General features: G+C 44.9%; 1 protein-coding gene across 1 annotated transcript; it reads right to left on the reverse strand.

Annotated features, from left to right (window-relative positions):
- Positions 1–1207: 1207 nt before the first annotated feature.
- LOC127331374 (uncharacterized) lies at positions 1208–3274 on the reverse strand. Its single transcript, XM_051357508.2, has one exon. The coding sequence runs from the start codon at positions 2958–2960 to the stop codon at positions 1491–1493; it is 1470 nt and encodes a 489-aa protein (XP_051213468.1). The 5' UTR covers positions 2961–3274; the 3' UTR covers positions 1208–1490.
- Positions 3275–21998: the final 18724 nt, after the last annotated feature.

A 21998-nucleotide genomic window follows, 5' to 3' on the forward strand; every position in this document is an offset into this window, starting at 1 on the left:
TAACAATTTTGAATTTAAAAAATATCATATTTAAACGATTTCCGTATTTGAACAATTTTCGAATTTGAACAATTTTTATACTTGAACAATTTTTGCATTTAAACAATTTTATACTTGAACAATTTTCGCATTTGATTTTTTTTTTGAATATTTGAGATAGAACATTTTTACATTTAAAATATATTTAAATTTAAAAAATTAAATCTTAAGAACGAAAAAAAAAACAGAAAAGAAAAAGACAATAAAAAATAGAAAACAAAAGAGAAAACAGATAATAAAAAATAACACGAACTGGGCCGACCAGGACAGCCCATACCACGCACGCGTAGTGTGCAGCGCGCAGTAATCACTGACCTGGTCGGTATATAGGATTTGCGACCAAACGCGCCCATAGGTGTCCAGCCCCAGCCATCTAGATGCTGTGCTGTCTGACACCCATCGCCAACATCATGACCGCCACAGGCACAACACATTCAGAGGGCTAAAAGCACATGTAGGAGTACAAACTTCGGCAAGAAAAGGAAATGAAACCACCACCACAGCGATGAACAAATAAGGCCAGACATCCCAGTATCTTCCACAAAGTTAGAAATATTGCCATCGGCAAATGAACCTGCCGGCTGTAGGGCACAAATTTGGTATACCCTCATTGGACAAAAGACTACTCTACATTGCTGTGCAGAAACAGTAAGAATGATTACGCTGCGGGGACAAAATGCATATATCTGTACCTACATAGCAACTGAAAATAACTGAATCTGATATTCTGATAAGATCAGAACACTTAATACAGGCACTACCTAGCAAACAGAGGCATCCCTTCAAGCAACAAGACTCAATGCTGAAACACAAGTTCTGCAGATGCCAGAGAATTAGCTAGATATAATCTGCCGAGAGTGCATGTCATTGAGCAACAAGATAGCATACTGAAGTACAAGTTCTGCAAATGCCAGGGAAGTGTGCTGGGAGTCATCATATAAAAAAGATGCCACAAAATCCACAACTGGTGTTTCAGTTTTATTCGCCCATTCAGTATACAGAAACTGGTGCAGCTCAGATATCTGAAACAATTTGGTTGCTGTAGGCTAGTAGATAACAAATGTAATACATACACTACAGTAATAGAAAGTGGAGCTGCAACAATTATGTGGAAAAAAAATCACAGAATGAGTGACCATGGAAACCTTCAGTAATTTCACTAATCAAATTGAATCTAATGGATCAATTCTTTTGCTCAATAATAATAGTAACAATGGCAATCCACAGCAAATTTTACTGGGAATGCAGTTAACGACTATCTTTCTTTACCTCAATTACCTTTTAACTACAGGATCTAACAAACGGAGAATAATCCAATTTCTGGACCCCTATCTTCACAATGACAACCAAAAAAAACTTTGGAAAATAAAATATGTAGTGGAAGTGAGAAACCCTTATGTCGTCTGTAGTCGAACTCTATTTGCAGCAACTCTGAATGTGCATGGCAGTAATCAAAACCACTGATGCACAAGAACACCGCTCTCCCGGAGCGAGCTGAACAGCTCCAAACACTCCTCGTAGGTGTTCTGATACTTGGGCGACCGCTCGCCAGGGCAGCACTTTTGCCACCGGTTGTAATGGCACTCGAGGAACACCTCGTCGACCAAGCATATTGCGCCCGTGTCGAAAAGCCTTGGGATCAGGTCAAACTCCGTGCCCTCCACATCCATCTTCATCACCACATAGTCCTGTTCCGAAACCGTCTGCTTCAACCACTCGGCAAAATCAAATGCCGGCACACTCCGCACCTTGCCGGACATCTTCTTACCGGCCGTGGGACGGATGCGCCCCATGCCACGGCCACTGGCCTTAGCCTCATCCTCCTTCCCAGGATCACCATTGATCTCGAAGCTGAGCGTCTCATTCTTGACCCAGGCGGCGTACGGAAGCAATGTGACCCCCTTCCTCGTGGCATACTCAGGGTGGAACGCCGGGTCGGCCTCAATGGCGAACACCTCGAACGTGTGGTTCTGCTTGGGGTACTGCTTCCGGAACCAGCTGCCAATGCTGGACCCGTAGCTGCGCGCGCCGACGTCGACGTACACGTACCGGCGCTTGAAGCCGATGTCGGCCAGCTCGGGGAGGTACTTGATGTTCTGGATGTTCCGCTTCAGCGTGAGCCACGGCTTCAGCGGCTCTTCCTGGATCAGCGGCTCGGCGCGCGTCAGGAGGTGGAGCTTGTGATCCCCGATCGTGCAGTTGGTGCTGGCTGAATTGTGAGTTGCGGTGGACGCCGGAGTGGCGTTAAGCTTCTGGAAGACCAGTTCCCGGAGGGCGGACCCGTCGGGGCCGTTGATCTCGCGAGATCGGAGTAACTGCAAGGATGGGAAGAGCGCTTGGAGCGAGCGGTGGCTGTAGGCGTCCCCGGCGCTGGAGGTGAGCACGACGAGATGAGCCTCCGGCTTTAAGATCCGCGCGGCCTCGCCGGCGAGGTCGGATGGGTGTTTGGAGGTGTCGAGCGCGCGGCCGGCGAACACGAAGTCGACGGAGGAGGACGGGAAGGGGAGGCGGCGGTCGTCCCCGGCGACGGCGAGCGGCGGCGAGCGCTTCTTGGCCACGGCGACGGTGCCGGGCACGCCGAGCTCCCGCAGCGCGAGCGCCTCCTGCGCGCCGCCGAGGCAGACGGCGCGGGAGGACGTGTCGAGGAGGCCGTCGGCGAGGTGCCGGCCGAGGACCTCGGCGTGGAAGTCCACGGCCCTGCGCCAGTCGTGGCTGCGCCACGCCTCCGGCGACCCGGCCTGGACGTGGGTCCTCCTGGCGACTACGGCGGTGGCGGGCACGGCCGGGTAGGGCGCCCAGCCGCCGCCGACGGCGACGAAGGCCCCGTAGAGCAGGCGGAGCGCGAGGGCGGCGACGCCGAGGAGGAGCGCGCGCGTGAGGACGCCCTGCCCGGGCCACTTCCGCGCCGCCGGCGGCTCCATGCCGATCCCAGCTGCCTTGGCGGCTAGGCTACGGTTTTAGCGGCGAATCTGGCGTGCGGAGGCGGGGAACCGGCCCACGGCGGCTGATCTGGTGATCTGGCGGGGAATCCGGGGACTAGCGGGCGCAGAATCGGGCGGAGGTGTGGTTGGCGCCGACGAGGGAGGGTCCGGGAGGGGTGGATTGGAAGAAGAGGGGCGCGGGAGGGGGGTAATTGGTGGGAGGCGCCATGGATGGATTATTGGTGGTGTGCTCCCATCGGGAATTCGGGGCACCAACGGCGACGGAGACGGGGAAGGAGAAGGTATCACAGTTAGATGTGGAACCCGCTTTTACCGGCTGGTATGGTGATGGTGGGGTCGGACCTGCGCGGCGGAGCTTGGGCTTGGGTTTCATATCAATTACGATTCTGCCACTGCCCGCTTTTCAATTATACACGAAATCATCAAAATAAGACACCGGCCTTTTGGAGTAAAAAGACACGGGACATTTGACTATGGCAGCTGACATTCATAATTTTCAAATCATTCCAAGTCTGCTGAAAAATATACGTTCGAATTGGTCATGCAATTCCGACACTATTGGGACACGCCGACTCTTCCAAGTCTTTGTCCGCTCTAGGAGCCGTAAAACACTGTCCGACACCCCCCCCATATCGGCTCTAACCGTAGGGGACTTGGGGGGGCCAACACGTGAGCCACATATACAAAATAGACAGGCAAGTGCCGCAAGCTAGTGACCCAGACTCGGCCCTCGCCCCTCTTCTCCTTGCTCGTCTCCTCGCTCGCTAAAATGTTGCCACACACACCCCAGTTTCACCGCACTGGATTTCCGAGCCGTCGACGGATCGTTGGTGTCGTCCATCTGCTTTGGATTCCGCTCATGCCCTTGTTCGAAAGCAGCGGCCGCCGCTTTGGTTCGGTCGTCTACAACCCGGGCAAGTCCGTTCCATCGTCTTCGTGTTTCCCTTGCAGCCTTCGGTAACGCCAAGATGGATCGAGAAACGGCATCAAGCGTGCCCTAGCTAGGTGACGTAAGTTTACTTCGCCGATGTAGTCTAGGATTATTTGGGGTTCTTTTACTAGTTTAAATTGATCCATTATGGCCGATTTGCAGTGCCTGAGGTGGACTACAAACCTAAGACCATCGCAGATCCAATATTCTGCGGGCTTGCCGACAATGTTGTCGAGCATTGCCGCATTCACTTCCTACAGGAGTTTCGAAGGGAACAACACATGCCGACAGTTCTACGTGTTGGTGGTCGTATGTTTTCTAAAATCTGGACGGTATAGGATCACAAAAAAATATGTACCTGTAGTGCAATTTGCTCAACTATAGTGTTCATATTTTTATATTTTTAGGATTTGATGAACCGTGGGTGTGTTTGTTGGGTTGATCCCGAGTGGCCCGCACCACTCCAACGTAGCTAGAATTGAACAGAAAATACAAAATGCTCAGTTGGTTAAGAATTTATTTGAAGAGAAGTTGGATAATACACCAGTTTATGTGAGGCATTGGATGTTTGCCATTGTCGTGTGTTGGACCGTAGCATGGCAAAGTTAAAGGGAGTTACAAGAAGCAAGTTGTGATTGATTTTTTGCAAACATGAGGAAGAAGTGGAACCTGGTTAAAGAGGAGAAGAAGGAAATGGAAGAAGAAAAGAAAAGAGGAGAAGAAGAGGAGAAGAAGGAAATAGAAGAAGAAAAGAAAAGAGGAGAAGAAAAGAAAATAGAGTTGCTCTAGGTATTTGCATGTTCCAGTAGAAATACTCCGGTGAGAGGAGGAGCAAGACGCGTCTGGGCCGCGCAATCAGCCACGGCAGGCTGTGTGCACGTGATCCCCGACCGTTGGTCGACGCCAAAAAGCTAAACGGCGTGCCGTGGCAGCTCATGTAATTATTGGGCAACGCGCCGGGCGGTTTGGTAGAAGAAGGTGGGAAATGAAAAGGAAGGATCATGGTTGGGGCCAGCAGGCGGAACGGAAGGTCTGTCTGTCTGCCTCGTCTGCCGTGCCAGGTTGGGACTCTGCTTCGCTTCGTCACGCGGTTTCAGATCCGTGCCTCTGGGTGGATCAGGTCGAGCCTACTGTTTTTGCCAGACTCTTCCCGGGCCCGTAGGCCCATCACGCTTTTGCTCCGGCCGTATGTGGGGCCCACGTGACAGTGCGGCCACGACGCGCCACGGGCTCCTATCCGTAGCTCGCTCGCTCGCAGCACTCTAGTGTAACCGTACTATGCTAAAAAAAAATGTAGTGTAAGGGAGCGTGAGCGACGGGCTGAAAGGATTGTATGCCGTGTTACCTAATTTTTAATTGTTTTTCAATTAAGGCTTGTCACACAGTAAATTCTCTAGATATGCAACTATGTGAATTTACCTAGATGACAAAATACACAACTAAATAAGATATTACTAATGAAGATATAATATGTAACAAAGATAGAGGTAACCGAGAGTGGAGCACGCGAAGACACAAGGGATGCTTCCCGCAGTTCCTTCCTTTTGAGGGGAAATACATCTACGTTGGAGGGATGTGGTCGCCACAAAGGCTTAATTTGCTGGACGGACTCGGTCATCTTACTCCTCCCTTTTAGTCGTCGTGATTCATCTTCCTCGCTCTAGCCATGCCTCCAAACTGTCGCCGCCGGAATTCCCCCAACCCGCTCCCACCACAATATTCACCATCGGCGACAACCTTCTTCTCGAGATATTCCTCCGCCTCCCCTCGCTGCTGCCTTCCCTCGTCCGCGCCGCCTTCGCCTGCCGCACCTTCCCCCATGCCGTCCGCTCCTTCCCCACCATCCTCCCTAGGTTTCGCGACCTCCACCCGCCGCTCCTCCTCGGCCTCTTCGTCAGGCACCGCGTCGAGAGACATCCCTTCCTTCCTGCCCCTCCGCGGCCTCGCCGACAAGGCCCACGTGCGCGGCTCCGATTTCTTCCTCACTCGGGTCCCCGACGACCAAGGCTTCTGGAACATCGCCAACTGCGGCCACGGCTACCTTCTGCTCCACAACTGGGAAATCAGGCTCTTCGCCGCCTACAATCCGCTCGCGGGCGTGCTGCACCGGATCCCCGCGCCGCCGGAGGCCGTCCGGGAGCTCTACATCCTGTCTCCCCCGGAAGAGCGCCAAGGCTCGTTCCGCCTCATCTGCGTCCACGAGGACGCCTGCAGGTGCGCGCCGTCGTCTTCTCGTCGGACACCGGGGAGTGGCAGGTTGTGCCGTGGGCGCAGTCTGCTGCGATCAACTAAAACCACCCCGAGGACAACAAGCACTGCCTCCCGCCTAGGACTGGTAAGCTTGTGTATGGATGCATCTACTGGACAAGGCACGACTACGTGATCATGCTCGACACCGCGACGCTGCAGTTCTCTTCCATGGATCTGCCGCCGTACATGTACGGGCAGAAAACTTTCGTGGTTGGCGAGACCAAGGACGACAAGCTCGATCTGCATGGTCTGCGCGATCGATGAGGAGGACACGGTATGTTGCTGTCTGGGTCCAGAGAGACGATGCTGGCCGTGTTCACAAGTGGATGCTGGACAAGGAGATCGAATTGGAGGATCTGTTCGCGCTCAAGCTGGTGGCGGTTAAGCAGGGCTTTACATTGGCTGGCCGTTGAGGAGCCGAGCATTGTTCCTCATTGTGACTTCTTGTAGGGATTCGTTGCATAGAAAACAAAAAAATTTCTACCGCGAGAACGCAATCCAAGCCAAGATGCAATCTAGAAGATGGGAGCAACGAGGGGATGAACGAGACTAACCCTTGAAGATTTCCAAAGCCTATAAGAGTAGGCTCTTATTGCTGCGGTAGACGATCACTTGCCGCTTGCAAAAGTGCGTAGAAGATCTTGATCACGGTGCCACGATCGGGCAGCACCTCCGTACTCGGTCACACGTTCGGTGTTGATGAAGTTGACATCCACCTCCCCGTTCCAGCGGGCAGCGGAAGTAGTAGCTCCTCTTGAATCCGGCAGCACGACGGCGTGGTGTCGGTGGTGGTGGAGAATCCCGGCGGAGCTTCGCTAAGCGTGCGGGGAAGAAGGAGGAGTGGGGCGGCTAGGGTTTGGGGAGAGGGGGGCGCCGGCCACTTGAGGGGTGCGGCCACCTTGTGGTGTTGGGGTGGCCGGCCCCCTCCCCTTGGCCCTCATTATATAGGTGGAACACCCAAGATTTGGTCTACAAGTCTTCGAATAAGACCCCAAACCAAAACCTTCCATATCACATGAAACCTACCCAAGCTAGGACTCACACTAGAGGTGGGATTCCCACCTTCCCTTGGGAGGGGGTGGCCGGCCACCATAGGTGGAGTCCACCTGGGACTCCACCCCCTAGGGTTGGCCGGCCATGGTGGTGGAGTCCCTTCGGGACTCCGCCTTCCAAAGTGACTTTCTTCCGGAATATTCTAGAACCTTCTAGCACCTTCCATAAATGCACCGGATCATTTTCAAACTCATAAATGACTTCCTATATATGAATCTTATTCTCCGGACCATTCCGGAACTCCTCGTGATGTTCGGGATCTCATCCGGGACTTCGAACAAATCTTCGAACTTCATTCCTTATTCAAGTTCTACCATTTCAACATCAAACCTTAAGTGTGTCACCCTACGGTTCGCGAACTATGCGGACATGGTTGAGTACTCTCTCCAACCAATAACCAATAGCGGGATTTGGAGATCCATAATGGCTCCCACATATTCAACGATGACTTTAGTGATCGAATGAACCATTCACATACGATACTGATACGTCTCCGACGTATCGATAATTTCTTATGTTCCATGCCACATTATTGATGATATCTACATGTTTTATGCACACTTTATGTCATATTCGTGCATTTTCTGGAACTAACCTATTAACAAGATGCCGAAGTGCCAGTTGCTGTTTTCTGCTGTTTTTGGTTTCAGAAATCCTAGTAAGGAAATATTCTCGGAATTGGACGAAATCAACGCCCAGGGTCCTATTTTGCCACGAAGCTTCCCGGAAGAGCGAAGAGGAGACGAAGTGGGGCCACGAGGTGGCCACACCCTAGGGCGGCGCGGCCCAAGCCCTGGCCGCGCCGACCTGTAGTGTGGGCCCCTCGTGTGGCCCCCTGACCTGCCCTTCCGCCTACAAATAGCCTTCGTCGCGAAACCCCCAGTACCGAGAGCCACAATACGGAAAACCTTCCAGAGACGCCGCCGCCGCCAATCCCATCTCGGGGGATTCAGGAGATCGCCTCCGGCACCCTGCCGGAGAGGGGAATCATCTCCCGGAGGACTCTACGCCGCCATGGTCGCCTCCGGAGTGATGTGTGAGTAGTCTACCCCTGGACTATGGGTCCATAGCAGTAGCTAGATGGTTGTCTTCTCCCCATTGTGCTTAATTGTCGGGTCTTGTGAGCTGCCGAACATGATCAAGATCATCTATCTGTAATTCTATATGTTGCGTTTGTTGGGATCCGATGAATAGAGAATACTATGTTATGTTGATTATCAATTTTTATCTATGTGTTGTTTATGATCTTGCATGCTCTCCGTTACTAGTAGATGCTCTGGCCAAGTAGATGCTTGTAACTCCAAGAGGGAGTATTTATGCTCGATAGTGGGTTCATGTCTCCGTGAATCTGGGAAGTGACAGAAATCTCTAAGATTATGGATGTGCTGTTGCCACTAGGGATAAAACATTGGTGCTATGTTCGAGGATGTAGTTACCGATTACATTACGCGCAATACTTAATGCAATTGTCTCGTTGTTAGCAACTTAATACGGAGGGGTTCGGATGATAACACGAAGGTGGACTTTTTAGGCATAGATGCATGCTGGATAGCGGTCTATGTACTTTGTCGTAATGCCCAATTAAATCTCACTATACTCATCATAATATGTATGTGCATGGTCATGCCCTCTTTATTTGTCAATTGCCCAACTGTAATTTGTTCACCCAACATGCTGTTTATCTTATGGGAGAGACACCTCTAGTGAACTGTGGACCCCGGTCCAATTCTCTTTACTGAAATACAATCTACTGCAATACTTGTTCTCTCGTTTTCTGCAAACAATCATCATCCACACTATACATCTAATCCTTTGTTACAGCAAGCCGGTGAGATTGACAACCTCGCTGTTTCGTTGGGGCAAAGTACTTGGTTTGTGTTGTGCAGGTTCCACGTTGGCGCCGGAATCCCTGGTGTTGCGCCGCACTACATCTCGCCGCCATCAACCTTCAACGTGCTTCTTGACTCCTACTGGTTCGATAAACCTTGGTTTCTAACTGAGGGAAACTTACTGCTGTACGCATCACACCTTCCACTTGGGGTTCCCAACGGTCGCGTGTTGTACGCGTGTCAAGCTAAATTTCTGGCGCCGTTGCCGGGGAGATCAAGACACGCTGCAAGGGGAGTCTCCACATCCCAATCTCTTTACTTTGTTTTTGTGTTGCTTAGTTTTATTTACTACTTTGTTTGCTGCACTAAATCAAAATACAAAAAAAATAGTTACTTTTGTTACCATGTCTAGCTCTGAACCTGTTACTTCTTCGCCTGAAGAATTAGTCTTCACTTTTAAACAAGGGGATGAGGAGAGTTTTAAGGATGCTTGGTCTAGAATTTTTACTTCTTATCGTAAAACTGAACCTCAAATGACTCTAAGTTTGCTCCTTAGTAATTTTTATTTTGGTCTTATGATTCGCTATAGATATGCTTTGGATACTTTAGTGGAAGGAGATTTCCTTCATTGCAATGGGGATCAAGCTTTTAATGCCATAAAGAAGTTGGTTGCATCACATGATTCAGCTAATAACTTTGATTCAGCCCTTATTAGCATTTATAATAGATTAAACAATCTCGAGATAAGTACATCTCGCTTGGATGACAACTATCACCATGTTCGTAATCGTCTTGAACAAGTTTTAGTGAACTCTAAACCTTCATTATGGGATCCTACTGTTAAAATTGTTATCGGTGATCAAACTCTTCGTGCCAACTGTGATATTATGTCTGAATTTTGCCTTATACCTGAGAGCATTTATAAATCTTTGAAACTTTGGGGAGTTGATGAAGGAGGAGAAGAAATAACTCTCATTGATAACTCTGTTATAATTCCTAAGGGAATAGCCGCAGGTGTGCATACAACCATTCTTGGAAGAACAATATCCATTGATTATCTTGTTATTGAATGTGTAGGGACAGGAAAAATCACACTCGGAAGATCCCTGCTGAAACTATTGGGAGCAGTCATAGATGTGGGAGAAGGCACCCTGGAATTCACCTCTACACCGGGGGGGAATCATATATTTCCTAAATCAAAGAGAAAGAAAAACAACAAGAAAGGTAAGGGTAAAGCCCAAGGTAAGGTTGATACACCATCTCTTGATAATACTTGATACACACTTTCTGCGCCTAGCTGAAAGGCGTTAAAGAAAAGCGCTTATGGGAGACAACCCACGTTTTTTACTACAGTACTTGGTTTTTATTTTGTGTCTTGGAAGTTGTTTACTACTGTAGCAACCTCTCCTTATCTTAGTTTAGTGTTTTGTTGTGCCAAGTAAAGTCGTTGATAGTAAAGTTCATACTAGATTTGGATTACTGCGCAGAAACATATTTCTTTGCTGTCACGAATCTGGGCTGTTTTCTCTGTAGGTAACTCCGAAAATTCTGCCAATTTACGTGAGTGATCCTCAGATATGTACGCAACTTTCATTCAATTTGAGCATTTTCATTTGAGCAAGTCTGGTGCCTCGATAAAATTCATCAATACGAACTGTTCTGTTTTGACAGATTCTGCCTTTTATTTCGCATTGCCTGTTTTGTTATGTTCGATGGATATTTCGATTCCATTGACTTTCAGTAGCTTTGTGCAATGTCCAGAAGTGTTAAGAATGATTATGTCACCTCTGAACATGTATATTTTGATTGTGCACTAACCCTCTAATGAGTTGTTCTAAGTTTGGTGTGGAGGAAGTTTTCAAGGATCAAGAGAGGGAGATGATACAACATGATCAAGGAGAGTGAAAGCTCTAAGCTTGGGGATGCCCCGGTGGTTCACCCCTGCATATATCAAGAAGACTCAAGCGTCTAAGCTTGGGGATGCCCAAGGCATCCCCTTCTTCATCGACAACATTATCAGGTTCCTCCCCTGAAACTATATTTTTATTCCATCACAGTTTATGTGCTTTTCTTGGAGCGTCGGTTTGTTTTTGTTTTTGTTTTGTTTGAATAAAATGGATCCTAGCATTCATTGTGTGGGAGAGAGACATGCTCCGCTGTAGCATATGGACAAGTATGTCCTTAGGCTTTACTCATAATATTCATGGCAAAGTTTCTTCTTCGTTAAATTGTTGTATGGTTGGAAACGGGAAATGTTGCATGTGGTAGTGTATAATAAAATACTTGTAGAACATTGAGCTTTGATAACTTGATTCTTTGCAAATGTTTTGAGATATTTAGATGGTAAGGCTTGCTGGATAAATGAGTTAAAATTAGTAGTGGATTGTTGTCTTTAAGCTTGTGCCGTACTACAAACTCTATTTAAATAGTTGAAGGCGTAGTTGGACTTGATAGCTTTCCATGTCTGAGAGTTCATCGTAATAACTAAGTTGTGCTGAAGGTCGAGGGAGCTAGCGGGGTACTTGTGCCACCGTGAACGGCCCTCCTTGGAGTAAATTTTAATCATGCTCTTAATGATGAACCTGCTAGTTGTTTGCAATAAGCTTGTGAGTTCTTTTTGACTAATGTTAAGCTACGGTTTTGGGCACTTCCACCATCCAAATTTGCTAGCCTCTTCGGTACTGTGCATTGCCTTTTGCTCACATTGAGAATTGTGCATACTTCGCCGGTACATCCAAACCCGTGGGAGAACTTTCTCTTGTTCTCCTACACATAAGCCCATACATCTCCTCAAAACAGCCACCATACCTACCTACCACAGCATTTCCATAGCTGTTCCGAGATATATTGCCATGCAACATCTATTTTTACATTACATGCCATGTTGTCATTTATTATTTATATATTGCTTTGCATGATCATACACAGCTGATGTGTGGTTTACCCATGTTACGCTAGATCATTGCACATCATGCTACACTGGCAGAGGCATACAGTTTCATACATCATGTTTCATTCATTATGAGTTATTTGTACCAAAAAGTGTGTTGTCATATTAGGATGTTGCCCCTAAAAATGAAAAGAGCCGTGGAGGCCATCAAAAAGAAAAGAAAAAGAGAAGAAAGAAAAAAAATGAAAAGAAAGAAAGAAAGAAAAAGAAAAAAGAAAAAAGAAAAAAGAGAATAAAGAAAAAAGGGGGCAGCATTACTATCTTTTATCCACACTTGTGCTCATGTTTTAGCACCCGCATTATTCATAGTCATCATTTGTGCTCATGTTCAGCACCTACATTCATATGAGAGAGTTTTCATGTTTTACTAGTATAACTATGTGGGGAATTTACACTATAGAATTTGGGTTGTATATTCCAATGATGAGCCTCCTCAAAAGTGCTCTAGGTCTTCGTGAGCAACCAAGTTGGATGCACCCCCACTAGTTCCATTGGAGAGCTTTCATACACATATAGCTCTATGTGCATCCGTTGCATGGCAATCACTACTCCTTGCATAGCTTCGATCATAAGGCTTCCTCTTGTCTAATGGTCATTTACAGCTTTGCAAGCCTTTCTTCCATTTGGCCTTCCAAACCCCCATTAACGTTCTTTATGCCATAACATCCTGGTGCTAATACCAAATGCTTGCGCTCACCGGTTGAGTAGACTTCGAAACAGTTGATTCATGACGTTCATGTTTATGTTTACTTGACTGAATCCTTCTTATGTTGTGAAAATTTACTTGATGCTTGGAATGAAGGATAGAACTTCTATGCTGAATACTTAATACATCTTTAATGAACTTTGTACGGTTGCATGTCTTTAAAGCAATAGTTCATGAAAAAATTTAGCTTGTCTAACTCTTGCATTATCATCTCTTATGTCAATATAGATACTTGCTTTGAATGATTTGATCTCAGCTCATATGCTTTACAAATAGTATGATCAAGATTATGATGGTATGTCACTCCAGAAATTATCTTTGTTTATCGTTTACCTGCTCGGGACGAGCAGAACTAAGCAGGGATGCTGATACGTCTCCGACGTATCGATAATTTCTTATGTTCCATGCCACATTATTGATGATATCTACATGTTTTATGCACACTTTATGTCATATTCGTGCATTTTCTGGAACTAACCTATTAACAAGATGCCGAAGTGCCCGATTCTTTTCTGCTGTTTTTGGTTTCAGAAATCCTAGTAAGGAAATATTCTCGGAATTGGACGAAATCAACGCCCAGGGTCCTATTTTGCCACGAAGCTTCCAGAAGACCGAAGAGGAGACGAAGTGGGGCCACGAGGTGGCCACACCCTAGGGCGGCGCGGCCCAAGCCCTGGCCGCGCCGACCTGTAGTGTGGGCCCCTCGTGTGGCCCCCTGACCTGCCCTTCCGCCTACAAATAGCCTTCGTCGCGAAACCCCCGCATCGAGAGCCACGATACGGAAAACCTTCCAGAGACGCCGCCGCCAATCCCATCTCGGGGATTCAGAGATCGCCTCCGGCACCCTGCCGGAGAGGGGAATCATCTCCCGGAGGACTCTACGCCGCCATGGTCGCCTCCGGAGTGATGTGTGAGTAGTCTACCCCTGGACTATGGGTCCATAGCAGTAGCTAGATGGTTGTCTTCTCCCCATTGTGCTTAATTGTCGGGTCTTGTGAGCTGCCGAACATGATCAAGATCATCTATCTGTAATTCTATATGTTGCGTTTGTTGGGATCCGATGAATAGAGAATACTATGTTATGTTGATTATCAATTTTTATCTATGTGTTGTTTATGATCTTGCATGCTCTCCATTACTAGTAGATGCTCTGGCCAAGTAGATGCTTGTAACTCCAAGAGGGAGTATTTATGCTCGATAGTGGGTTCATGTCTCCGTGAATGGGAAGTGACAGAAATCTCTAAGATTATGGATGTGCCGTTGCCACTAGGGATAAAACATTGGTGCTATGTTCGAGGATGTAGTTACTGATTACATTACGCGCAATACTTAATGCAATTGTCTGTTGTTAGCAACTTAATACTGGAGGGGGTTCGGATGATAACCTGAAGGTGGACTTTTTAGGCATAGATGCATGCTGGATAGCGGTCTATGTACTTTGTCGTAATGCCCAATTAAATCTCACTATACTCATCATAATATATATGTGCATGGTCATGCCCTCTTTATTTGTCAATTGCCCAACTGTAATTTGTTCACCCAACATGCTGTTTATCTTATGGGAGAGACACCTCTAGTGAACTGTGGACCCCGGTCCAATTCTCTTTACTGAAATACAATCTACTGCAATCGTTTCATCTGTTTTCTGCAAACAATCATCATCCACACTATACATCTAATCCTTTGTTACAGCAAGCCGGTGAGATTGACCACCTCGCTGTTTCGTTGGGGCAAAGTACTTGGTTTGTGTTGTGCAGGTTCCACGTTGGCGCCGGAATCCCTGGTGTTGCGCCGCACTACATCTCGCCGCCATCAACCTTCAACGTGCTTCTTGACTCCTACTGGTTCGATAAACCTTGGTTTCTAACTGAGGGAAACTTACTGCTGTACGCATCACACCTTCCACTTGGGGTTCCCAACGGTCGCGTGCTGTACGCGTGTCAGATACCAATTCCCTTTGTCACGCGATATTTTACTTGTCCGAGGTTTGATCATCGGTATCACTCTATACCTTGTTCAACCTCGTCTCCTGACAAGTACTCTTTACTCGTACCGTGGTATGTGGTCTCTTATGAACTTATTCATATGCTTGCAAGACATTAGACGACATTCCACCGAGAGGGCCCAGAGTATATCTATCCGTCATCGGGATGGACAAATCCCACTGTTGATCCATATGCCTCAACTCATACTTTCCGGATACTTAATCCCACCTTTATAACCACCCATTTACGCAGTGGCGTTTGATGTAATCAAAGTACCTTTCCGGTATAAGTGATTTATATGATCTCATGGTCATAAGGACTAGGTAACTATGTATCGAAAGCTTATAGCAAATAACTTAATGACGTGATCTTATGCTACGCTTAATTGGGTGTGTCCATTACATCATTCATATAATGACATAACCTTGTTATTAATAACATCCAATGTTCATGATCACGAAACCATGATCATCTATTAATCAACAAGCTAGTTATACAAGAGGCTTACTAGGGACTCCTTGTTGTTCACATAACACACATGTATCAATGTTTCGGTTAATACAATTATAGCATGGTATGTAAACATTATCATAAACTTAAAGATATATTATAATAACCATTTTATTATTGCCTCTTGGGCATATCTCCAACAGTCTCCCACTTGCATTAGAGTCAATAATCTAGTTTACATTTGTAAAGATATAACACCTTGGCCTTCTGGTGCTTTATCATGTTTTACTCACGGGAGAGGTTTTAGTCAACGGATCTGACACGCTCAGAAACGTATGTATTTTGTAATTCATTTGCGTCTCAACGCATCACTTATTTCCAAAAGAGTCGGCATTAAATATGTTTGGTCTTCTGATGGAACCTTAATTCCGCGGTCTGAAATATGTCACTAATATTGTCACACACAATATAGCTTCAAAGTTCTGACTCTGTCGGAACTACACCAAGTTCTCAAAGAACCTCTTGACTTTAACATCCATTGTCATTGTCAAAACAATGACATACTCTGCCTTCTTTTGTAGAATCCATCACAATATTTAGAATTCTTCTAAATCTAGAATAGACAACTTCTATCTCATTGTGCTACCTTTTAAACAACACTTAGCCTAATTGAGACTGAAATTCATTTTATATATGCGACCAAACTAATATCGGTGCAACACATTACATCGATTTGTTTGTCATTACACTATATAAAATTATATATATATATATATATATATCCTTGTTTCTTCTAAAGCACTCAAGGATATTCCTACTATTTGTCCAATAATCATCACATGAATTATTCTGGTATATGCTCCTAACTCTTTAGAGCACAGGACATCTGATTTTGTACATATTCTTCGTGATCTAAAATCACTCATGTGTTTTTACTCATCGAGTGTCAGATACACTCAAGTCTTGTTAAACCTTCACATGACAAGAACATTTTCTTAATATTTCTATATTGAACTACTTCAATATCCATCCTATGTACTTTGACTTAAACTTATTTATGTGTTTCAATCTATCTTCATAGATCTTGACACTAAATTTGTTTCAGTCCATATCCTTTCATTGAAATTAATTCTCAATGAAACCTTTTTAATCAAGTATATAATTATATCATTTATAACCAACTATATGTCATCTACATAAGTATTATAAATATGTCTCAGCGCTCCCACTTAATTTCTTGCAAATGCAAGTCTTTTCATTGTTTCTGATGAAATCAAAAAATTCTTTGACTATTTCATCTGGTGAAGATTCCAACTCCATGATACTCACTTCATCCAATTGAAGTTTGTATACCTATCTAGTATTCCATGGACTAGCAAAACTCTTGGTTGTATCTTGTATACACCTTTAATTCACACTTCTGTTAAGTAATGTATTTTGCCATCCTACTAGCATATCTCATAAAAGAAATATGTAGTGATTACTACAATAATCCACATAGACTATAAGCATTGCTACGGAAGATCTAATCTTATCGTAGTCAACTCTTTGAACTTTGTCGTAAACAACTTTTCGACAAGTCGAGCTTCTTCAATGATATTTCATCCAAGTCCATCAATTTTATAGATCCATTTACTTTCAAAAAGTATTCATCTATCTTGGATTTCATGGCGTATAGCCATTTTAACGGAGTCAGGGCCCATCATAACTTCTTTGTTTGTAGTTGGTTTATCATTGTTCAAAATCAATCCTTTGTTCACAAATCATTTATTTGATCACAAAGTAAACCATACCTACAAGGTTCAATATGTACTTCGATCTCCATGGCTAAAACACTTTGTAGTCATGGGAGCCATGATCGTCGTGGCCGCTTCCGGAACCAATTCCGATGCTGCGCTACTCTGATCATTATGCTCAGGTTCATAAACTTTATCAAGTTATTGTCCTTCCACTCAAAAACTTCGCTAGAAACAATTTCTTGGAAATAAGAAACATTGACAAACACTTTTGTCTTTGTCTCCATAGTGGGAAGAATTCCCAATCAATTCTCTGGGATAACCAACAAAGACATTCATTCGATTTTGGTTGTAAACTTATTTACTTATGCTATGCATACCAAAATTTAAGAAAAGACTATTAGGATTCATACCCATGCCATAACTCGTATGGTGTCATTTCAACGGATCATGATGATGCTCTATTAAGTGTAAAAGCGGTAGTCACTAAAGCATAATCCACAAAAAATATAATGGCATCAATATTTTATCTCATCATTGATCCAACAAGGTTTGGATACATCTCTCAGATACTATATCATCATTATGATACTCCAAGAAATGTGAGTTGTAGAACAATTTCATGACTCTCTTAGATGTTCGCTAAAACTCGTAATTCAAATATTTCCACCATGATCCAATCATAGATATTTGACTTTTCTATTACGATGATTTCCACTTCATGCTGAAATTTATTTGAATCCATTCAAATGTTTCAAACTTCTTCCTTATCGAATATATCCACATATATATACTCAATTTATTGTTGGAAGTTTTCATGAAGTAGAAGAATCTCCCGCATACAACTATGCCCAGTGAACCACATATATCATCATGTATGTTTTCACTAAGTTAGTTGCCCGTTCAACTCTTTGCCTATGAACGGTATTTTAATCATTCTCTTTAGAAAAGATTTGCAAGCGCCAAATGATTAAAAAGTCAAATGACTCCAAAAATCCATTTGCATGGAGTTCCTTCATGCGTTCCTTTCTAACATGACCTAAATGGCGGTTCCACAAATAAGTGGAATTCAAATCATTTGCCTTATGGCATTTTAGCGTCAGTGTTATGTATGTGTGTTTCACCATTAAGATTTATAATAACTTATCCATCGTATATGGAGTAATGCCATAATTTGAACAACTCATTGTTTTTATTTGACCAGAGCAAAATAACAATTATTAAGTTCTTTATTATAAATTCTAAGGGCTAGATAGAATGCTAACGACGAACATAATAACACTTTTTTTTTTCAGTCGTGCATTCCTTGAAGGAGATATGCCCTAGAGGCAATAATAAAGTGGTTATTATTTATATCTTTATATTTATGATAAATGTTTATATATCATGCTATAATTGTATTAACCGAAACATTAGTACATGTGTGATATGTAGACAAACAAAGAGTCCCTAGTATGCCTCTTAACTAGCTTGTTGATTAATGGATGATTAGTTTCATAATCATGAACATTGGATGTTATTAATAACAAGGTTATATCATTGTATGAATGATGTAATGGACACACCCAATTAAGCATAGCATAAGATCTCGTCATTAAGTTATTTGCTATAAGCTTTCGATACATAGTTACCTAGTCCTTATGACCATGAGATCATGTAAATCACTTATACCGGAAAGGTACTTTGATTACACCAAACACCACTGCGTAAATGGGTGGTTATAAAGGTGGGATTAAGTATCCGGAAAGTATGAGTTGAGGCATATAGATCAACAGTGGGATTTGTCCATCCCGATGACGGATAGATATACTCTGGGTCCTCTCGGTGGAATGTCGTCTAATGTCTTGCAAGCATATGAATGAGTTCATAAGAGACCACATACCACGGTACGAGTAAAGAGTACTTGTCAGGAGACGAGGTTGAACAAGGTATAGAGTGATACCGAAGATCAAACCTCGGACAAGTAAAATATCGCATGACAAAGGGAATTGGTATCGTATGTGAATGGTTCATTCGATCACTAAAGTCATCGTTGAATATGTGGGAGCCATTATGGATCTCCAGATCCCGCTATTGGTTATTGGTCGGAGTGAGTACTCAACCATGTCCGCATAGTTCACGAACCGTAGGGTGACACACTTAAAGTTGGATGTTGAAATGGTAGAACTTGAATATGGAATGGAGTTCGAATATTTGTTCGGAGTCCCGGATGAGATCCCGGACATCACGAGGAGTTCCGGAATGGTCCGGAGAATAAGATTCATATATAGGATGTCATTTTATGTGAATTAAAATGATGCGGAAGGTTCTATGGAAGGTTCTAGAAGGTTCTAGAAAAGTCCGGAAGAAACCACCAAGGAAGGTGGAGTCCCGGAGGGACTCCACCTCCATGGCCGGCCAACCCTAGAGGGGGAGGAGTCCCAAGTGGACTTCCCCAAGGGGGGCCGGCCACCCCCTCCATGGAAGGTGGAACTCCCACCTCTAGTGGGAGTCCTAGCTTGGGTAGGTTTCCCTATCACATGGAAGGTTTTGGGTTCGGGTCTTATTCGGAGACTAGTAGTCCAACACTTGGGGCTTCCACCTATATAATTAGGGGCCAAGGGGAGGGGGCCGGCCACCCCAAGACCACAACCTGGCCGCCCCCCTTGAGTGGCCGGCCACCCCCTCCCAAACCCTAGCCGCACCCCTCTCCTCCATAGCTCCCGCGTGCTTTAGCGAAGCTCCATCGGAGTTCTCCACCGCCACCGACACCACGTCGTCGTGCTGTCGGATTCAAGAGGAGCTACTACTTCCGCTGCCCGCTGGAACGGGAGGTGGACGTCGTCTTCATCAACAACCGAACGTGTGACCGAGTACGGAGGTGCTGCCCGTTCGTGGCGCCGGTGATCAAGATCTTCTACGCGCTTTTGCAAGCGGCAAGTGAACGTCTACCGCAGCAACAAGAGCCTCATCTTGTAGGCTTTGGAATCTCTTCAAGGGTGAGACTCGATAATCCCCTCGTTGCTACCGTCTTCTAGATTGCATTTTGGCTTGGATTGCGTGTTCGCGGTAGGAAATTTTTTGTTTTCTATGCAACGTTATCCTACAGTGGTATCAGAGCCGTGTCTATGCATAGATGGTTGCACGAGTAGAACACAATGTTTTTGTGGGCGTTGATGCTCTTGTTATCTTTAGTTTAAGTACTTTGCATCTTTGTGGCATAGTGGGATGAAGCGGCTCGGACTAACTTTACATGACCGCGTTCATGAGACTTGTTCCTCGTTCGACATGCAACTTGTATTGCATAAGAGGCTTTGCGGGTGTCTGTCTCTCCTACTATAGTGAAGATTCAATTTACTCTTCTATTGAAAACATTAGTATCAACGTTGTGGTTCATGTTCGTAGGTAGATTAGATCTCTCTCGAAAACCCTAAACCACGTAAAATATGCAAACCAAATTAGAGACGTCTAACTTGTTTTTGCAGGGTTTGGTGATGTGATATGGCCATAATGTGATGATGAATATGTATGAGATGATCATTATTGTATTGTGGCAACCGGCAGGAGCCTTACGGTTGTCTTTAAATTTCATGTTGAGTAGTATTTCAAAGTAGTTGTAATAGTTGCTACATGGAGGACAATCATGAAGACGGCACCATTGACCTTGACGTTACGCCGACGATGATGGAGATCATGCCCGAAGATGATGGAGATCATGTCCGTGCTTTGGAGATGAAGATCAAAGGCGCAAAGACAAAAGGGCCATATCATATCACATATGAACTGCATGTGATGTTAATCCTTTTATGCATCTTATTTTGCTTAGATCGCGATGGTAGCATTATAAGATGATCCCTCACTAAAATCTCAAGATAATAAAGTGTTCATCCTTAGTAGCACCGTTACCAAGTCTTGTCGGTTCGAAGCATCTCGTGATGATCGGGTGTGATAGAATCAACAAGTACATACAACGGGTGCAAGACAGTTTTGCACATGCGGATACTAAGGTGGCCTTGACGAGCCTAGCATGTACAGACATGGTCTCGGAACACGTGATACCGAAAGGTAGAGCATGAATCATATGGTTGATATGATGAACACTTTGAGTGTTCACCATTGAAATCACACCTTGTCTCGTGATGATCGGACTTAGGTGCGGTGGATTTGGTTCGTGTGATCACTAAGACAATGCGAGGGATATTGTTTTGAGTGGGAGTTCACCTAGATTTTTAATTATGTTGAATTAAAATTTGAACTCAATTTTTCATAAACTTAGTCTAAACTTTTGCAAATATATGTTATAGAGTTGGCGTCCCCAATCAATTTTAACCAGTTCCTAGAGAAAGAAAAACTTAAGAGCAACGGTAGCAACTTCACCGACTGGTTCCGTCATGTGAGGATCTTCCTCTCTGGCGGAAATCTGCAATATGTGCTTGATGCACCGCTAGGTGACCCTCCTGCAGAAACTGAAACCGATGAAGTAAAAGCTGTTTACGCGACTCGGAAAACTCGGTACTCTCAAGTTCAGTGTGCCATCCTATGCAGTCTGGAATCCGATCTTCAAAAACGTTTTGAGCACCATGATCCTCATGAGTTGATGAATGAGCTGAAAGCTATATTCGAGACTCATGCGGCCGTGGAGTGCTATGAAGCATCGAAACATTTCTTCAGCTGTATGATGGAAGAAGGCAGCTCCGTTAGTGAGCACATGCTCGCCATGACCGGGCATGCGAAGAAACTCAGTGACTTGGGAATAGTGATTCCTAACAGACTGGGGATTAATCGTGTCCTTCAATCACTGCCACCAAGTTACAAGAACTTTGTGATGAACTACAATATGCAGAACATGAACAAGGAGTTACCTGAACTCTTTGGCATGCTAAAAGCTGCTGAGATTGAGATCAAGAAAGAGCACCAAGTGTTGATGGTCAACAAGACCACCAGTTTCAAGAAACAGGGCAAGTCTAAGGGAAAATTCAAGAAGAGTGGCAAGAAAGCTGCCACGCCTCCTATGAAACCTAAGAACGGCCCTAAGCCTGATGCTGAGTGCTATTACTGCAAGGAGAAGGGACACTGGAAGCGTAATTGCTCCAAGTATCTGGCTGATTTGAAGAGCGGCCTTGTCAAGAAGAAGAAGAAAGAAGGTAT

The sequence above is a fragment of the Lolium perenne genome, chromosome 2 (assembly GCF_019359855.2).
Source record: "Lolium perenne isolate Kyuss_39 chromosome 2, Kyuss_2.0, whole genome shotgun sequence".
Classification (NCBI taxonomy): Eukaryota; Viridiplantae; Streptophyta; class Magnoliopsida; order Poales; family Poaceae; genus Lolium; species Lolium perenne.

Coding starts and splice junctions, on each gene's coding strand:
- LOC127331374 (XM_051357508.2), bottom strand. CDS start 2,960: ATGGAGCCGCCGGCGGCGCGGAAGTGGCCCGGGCAGGGCGTCCTCACG.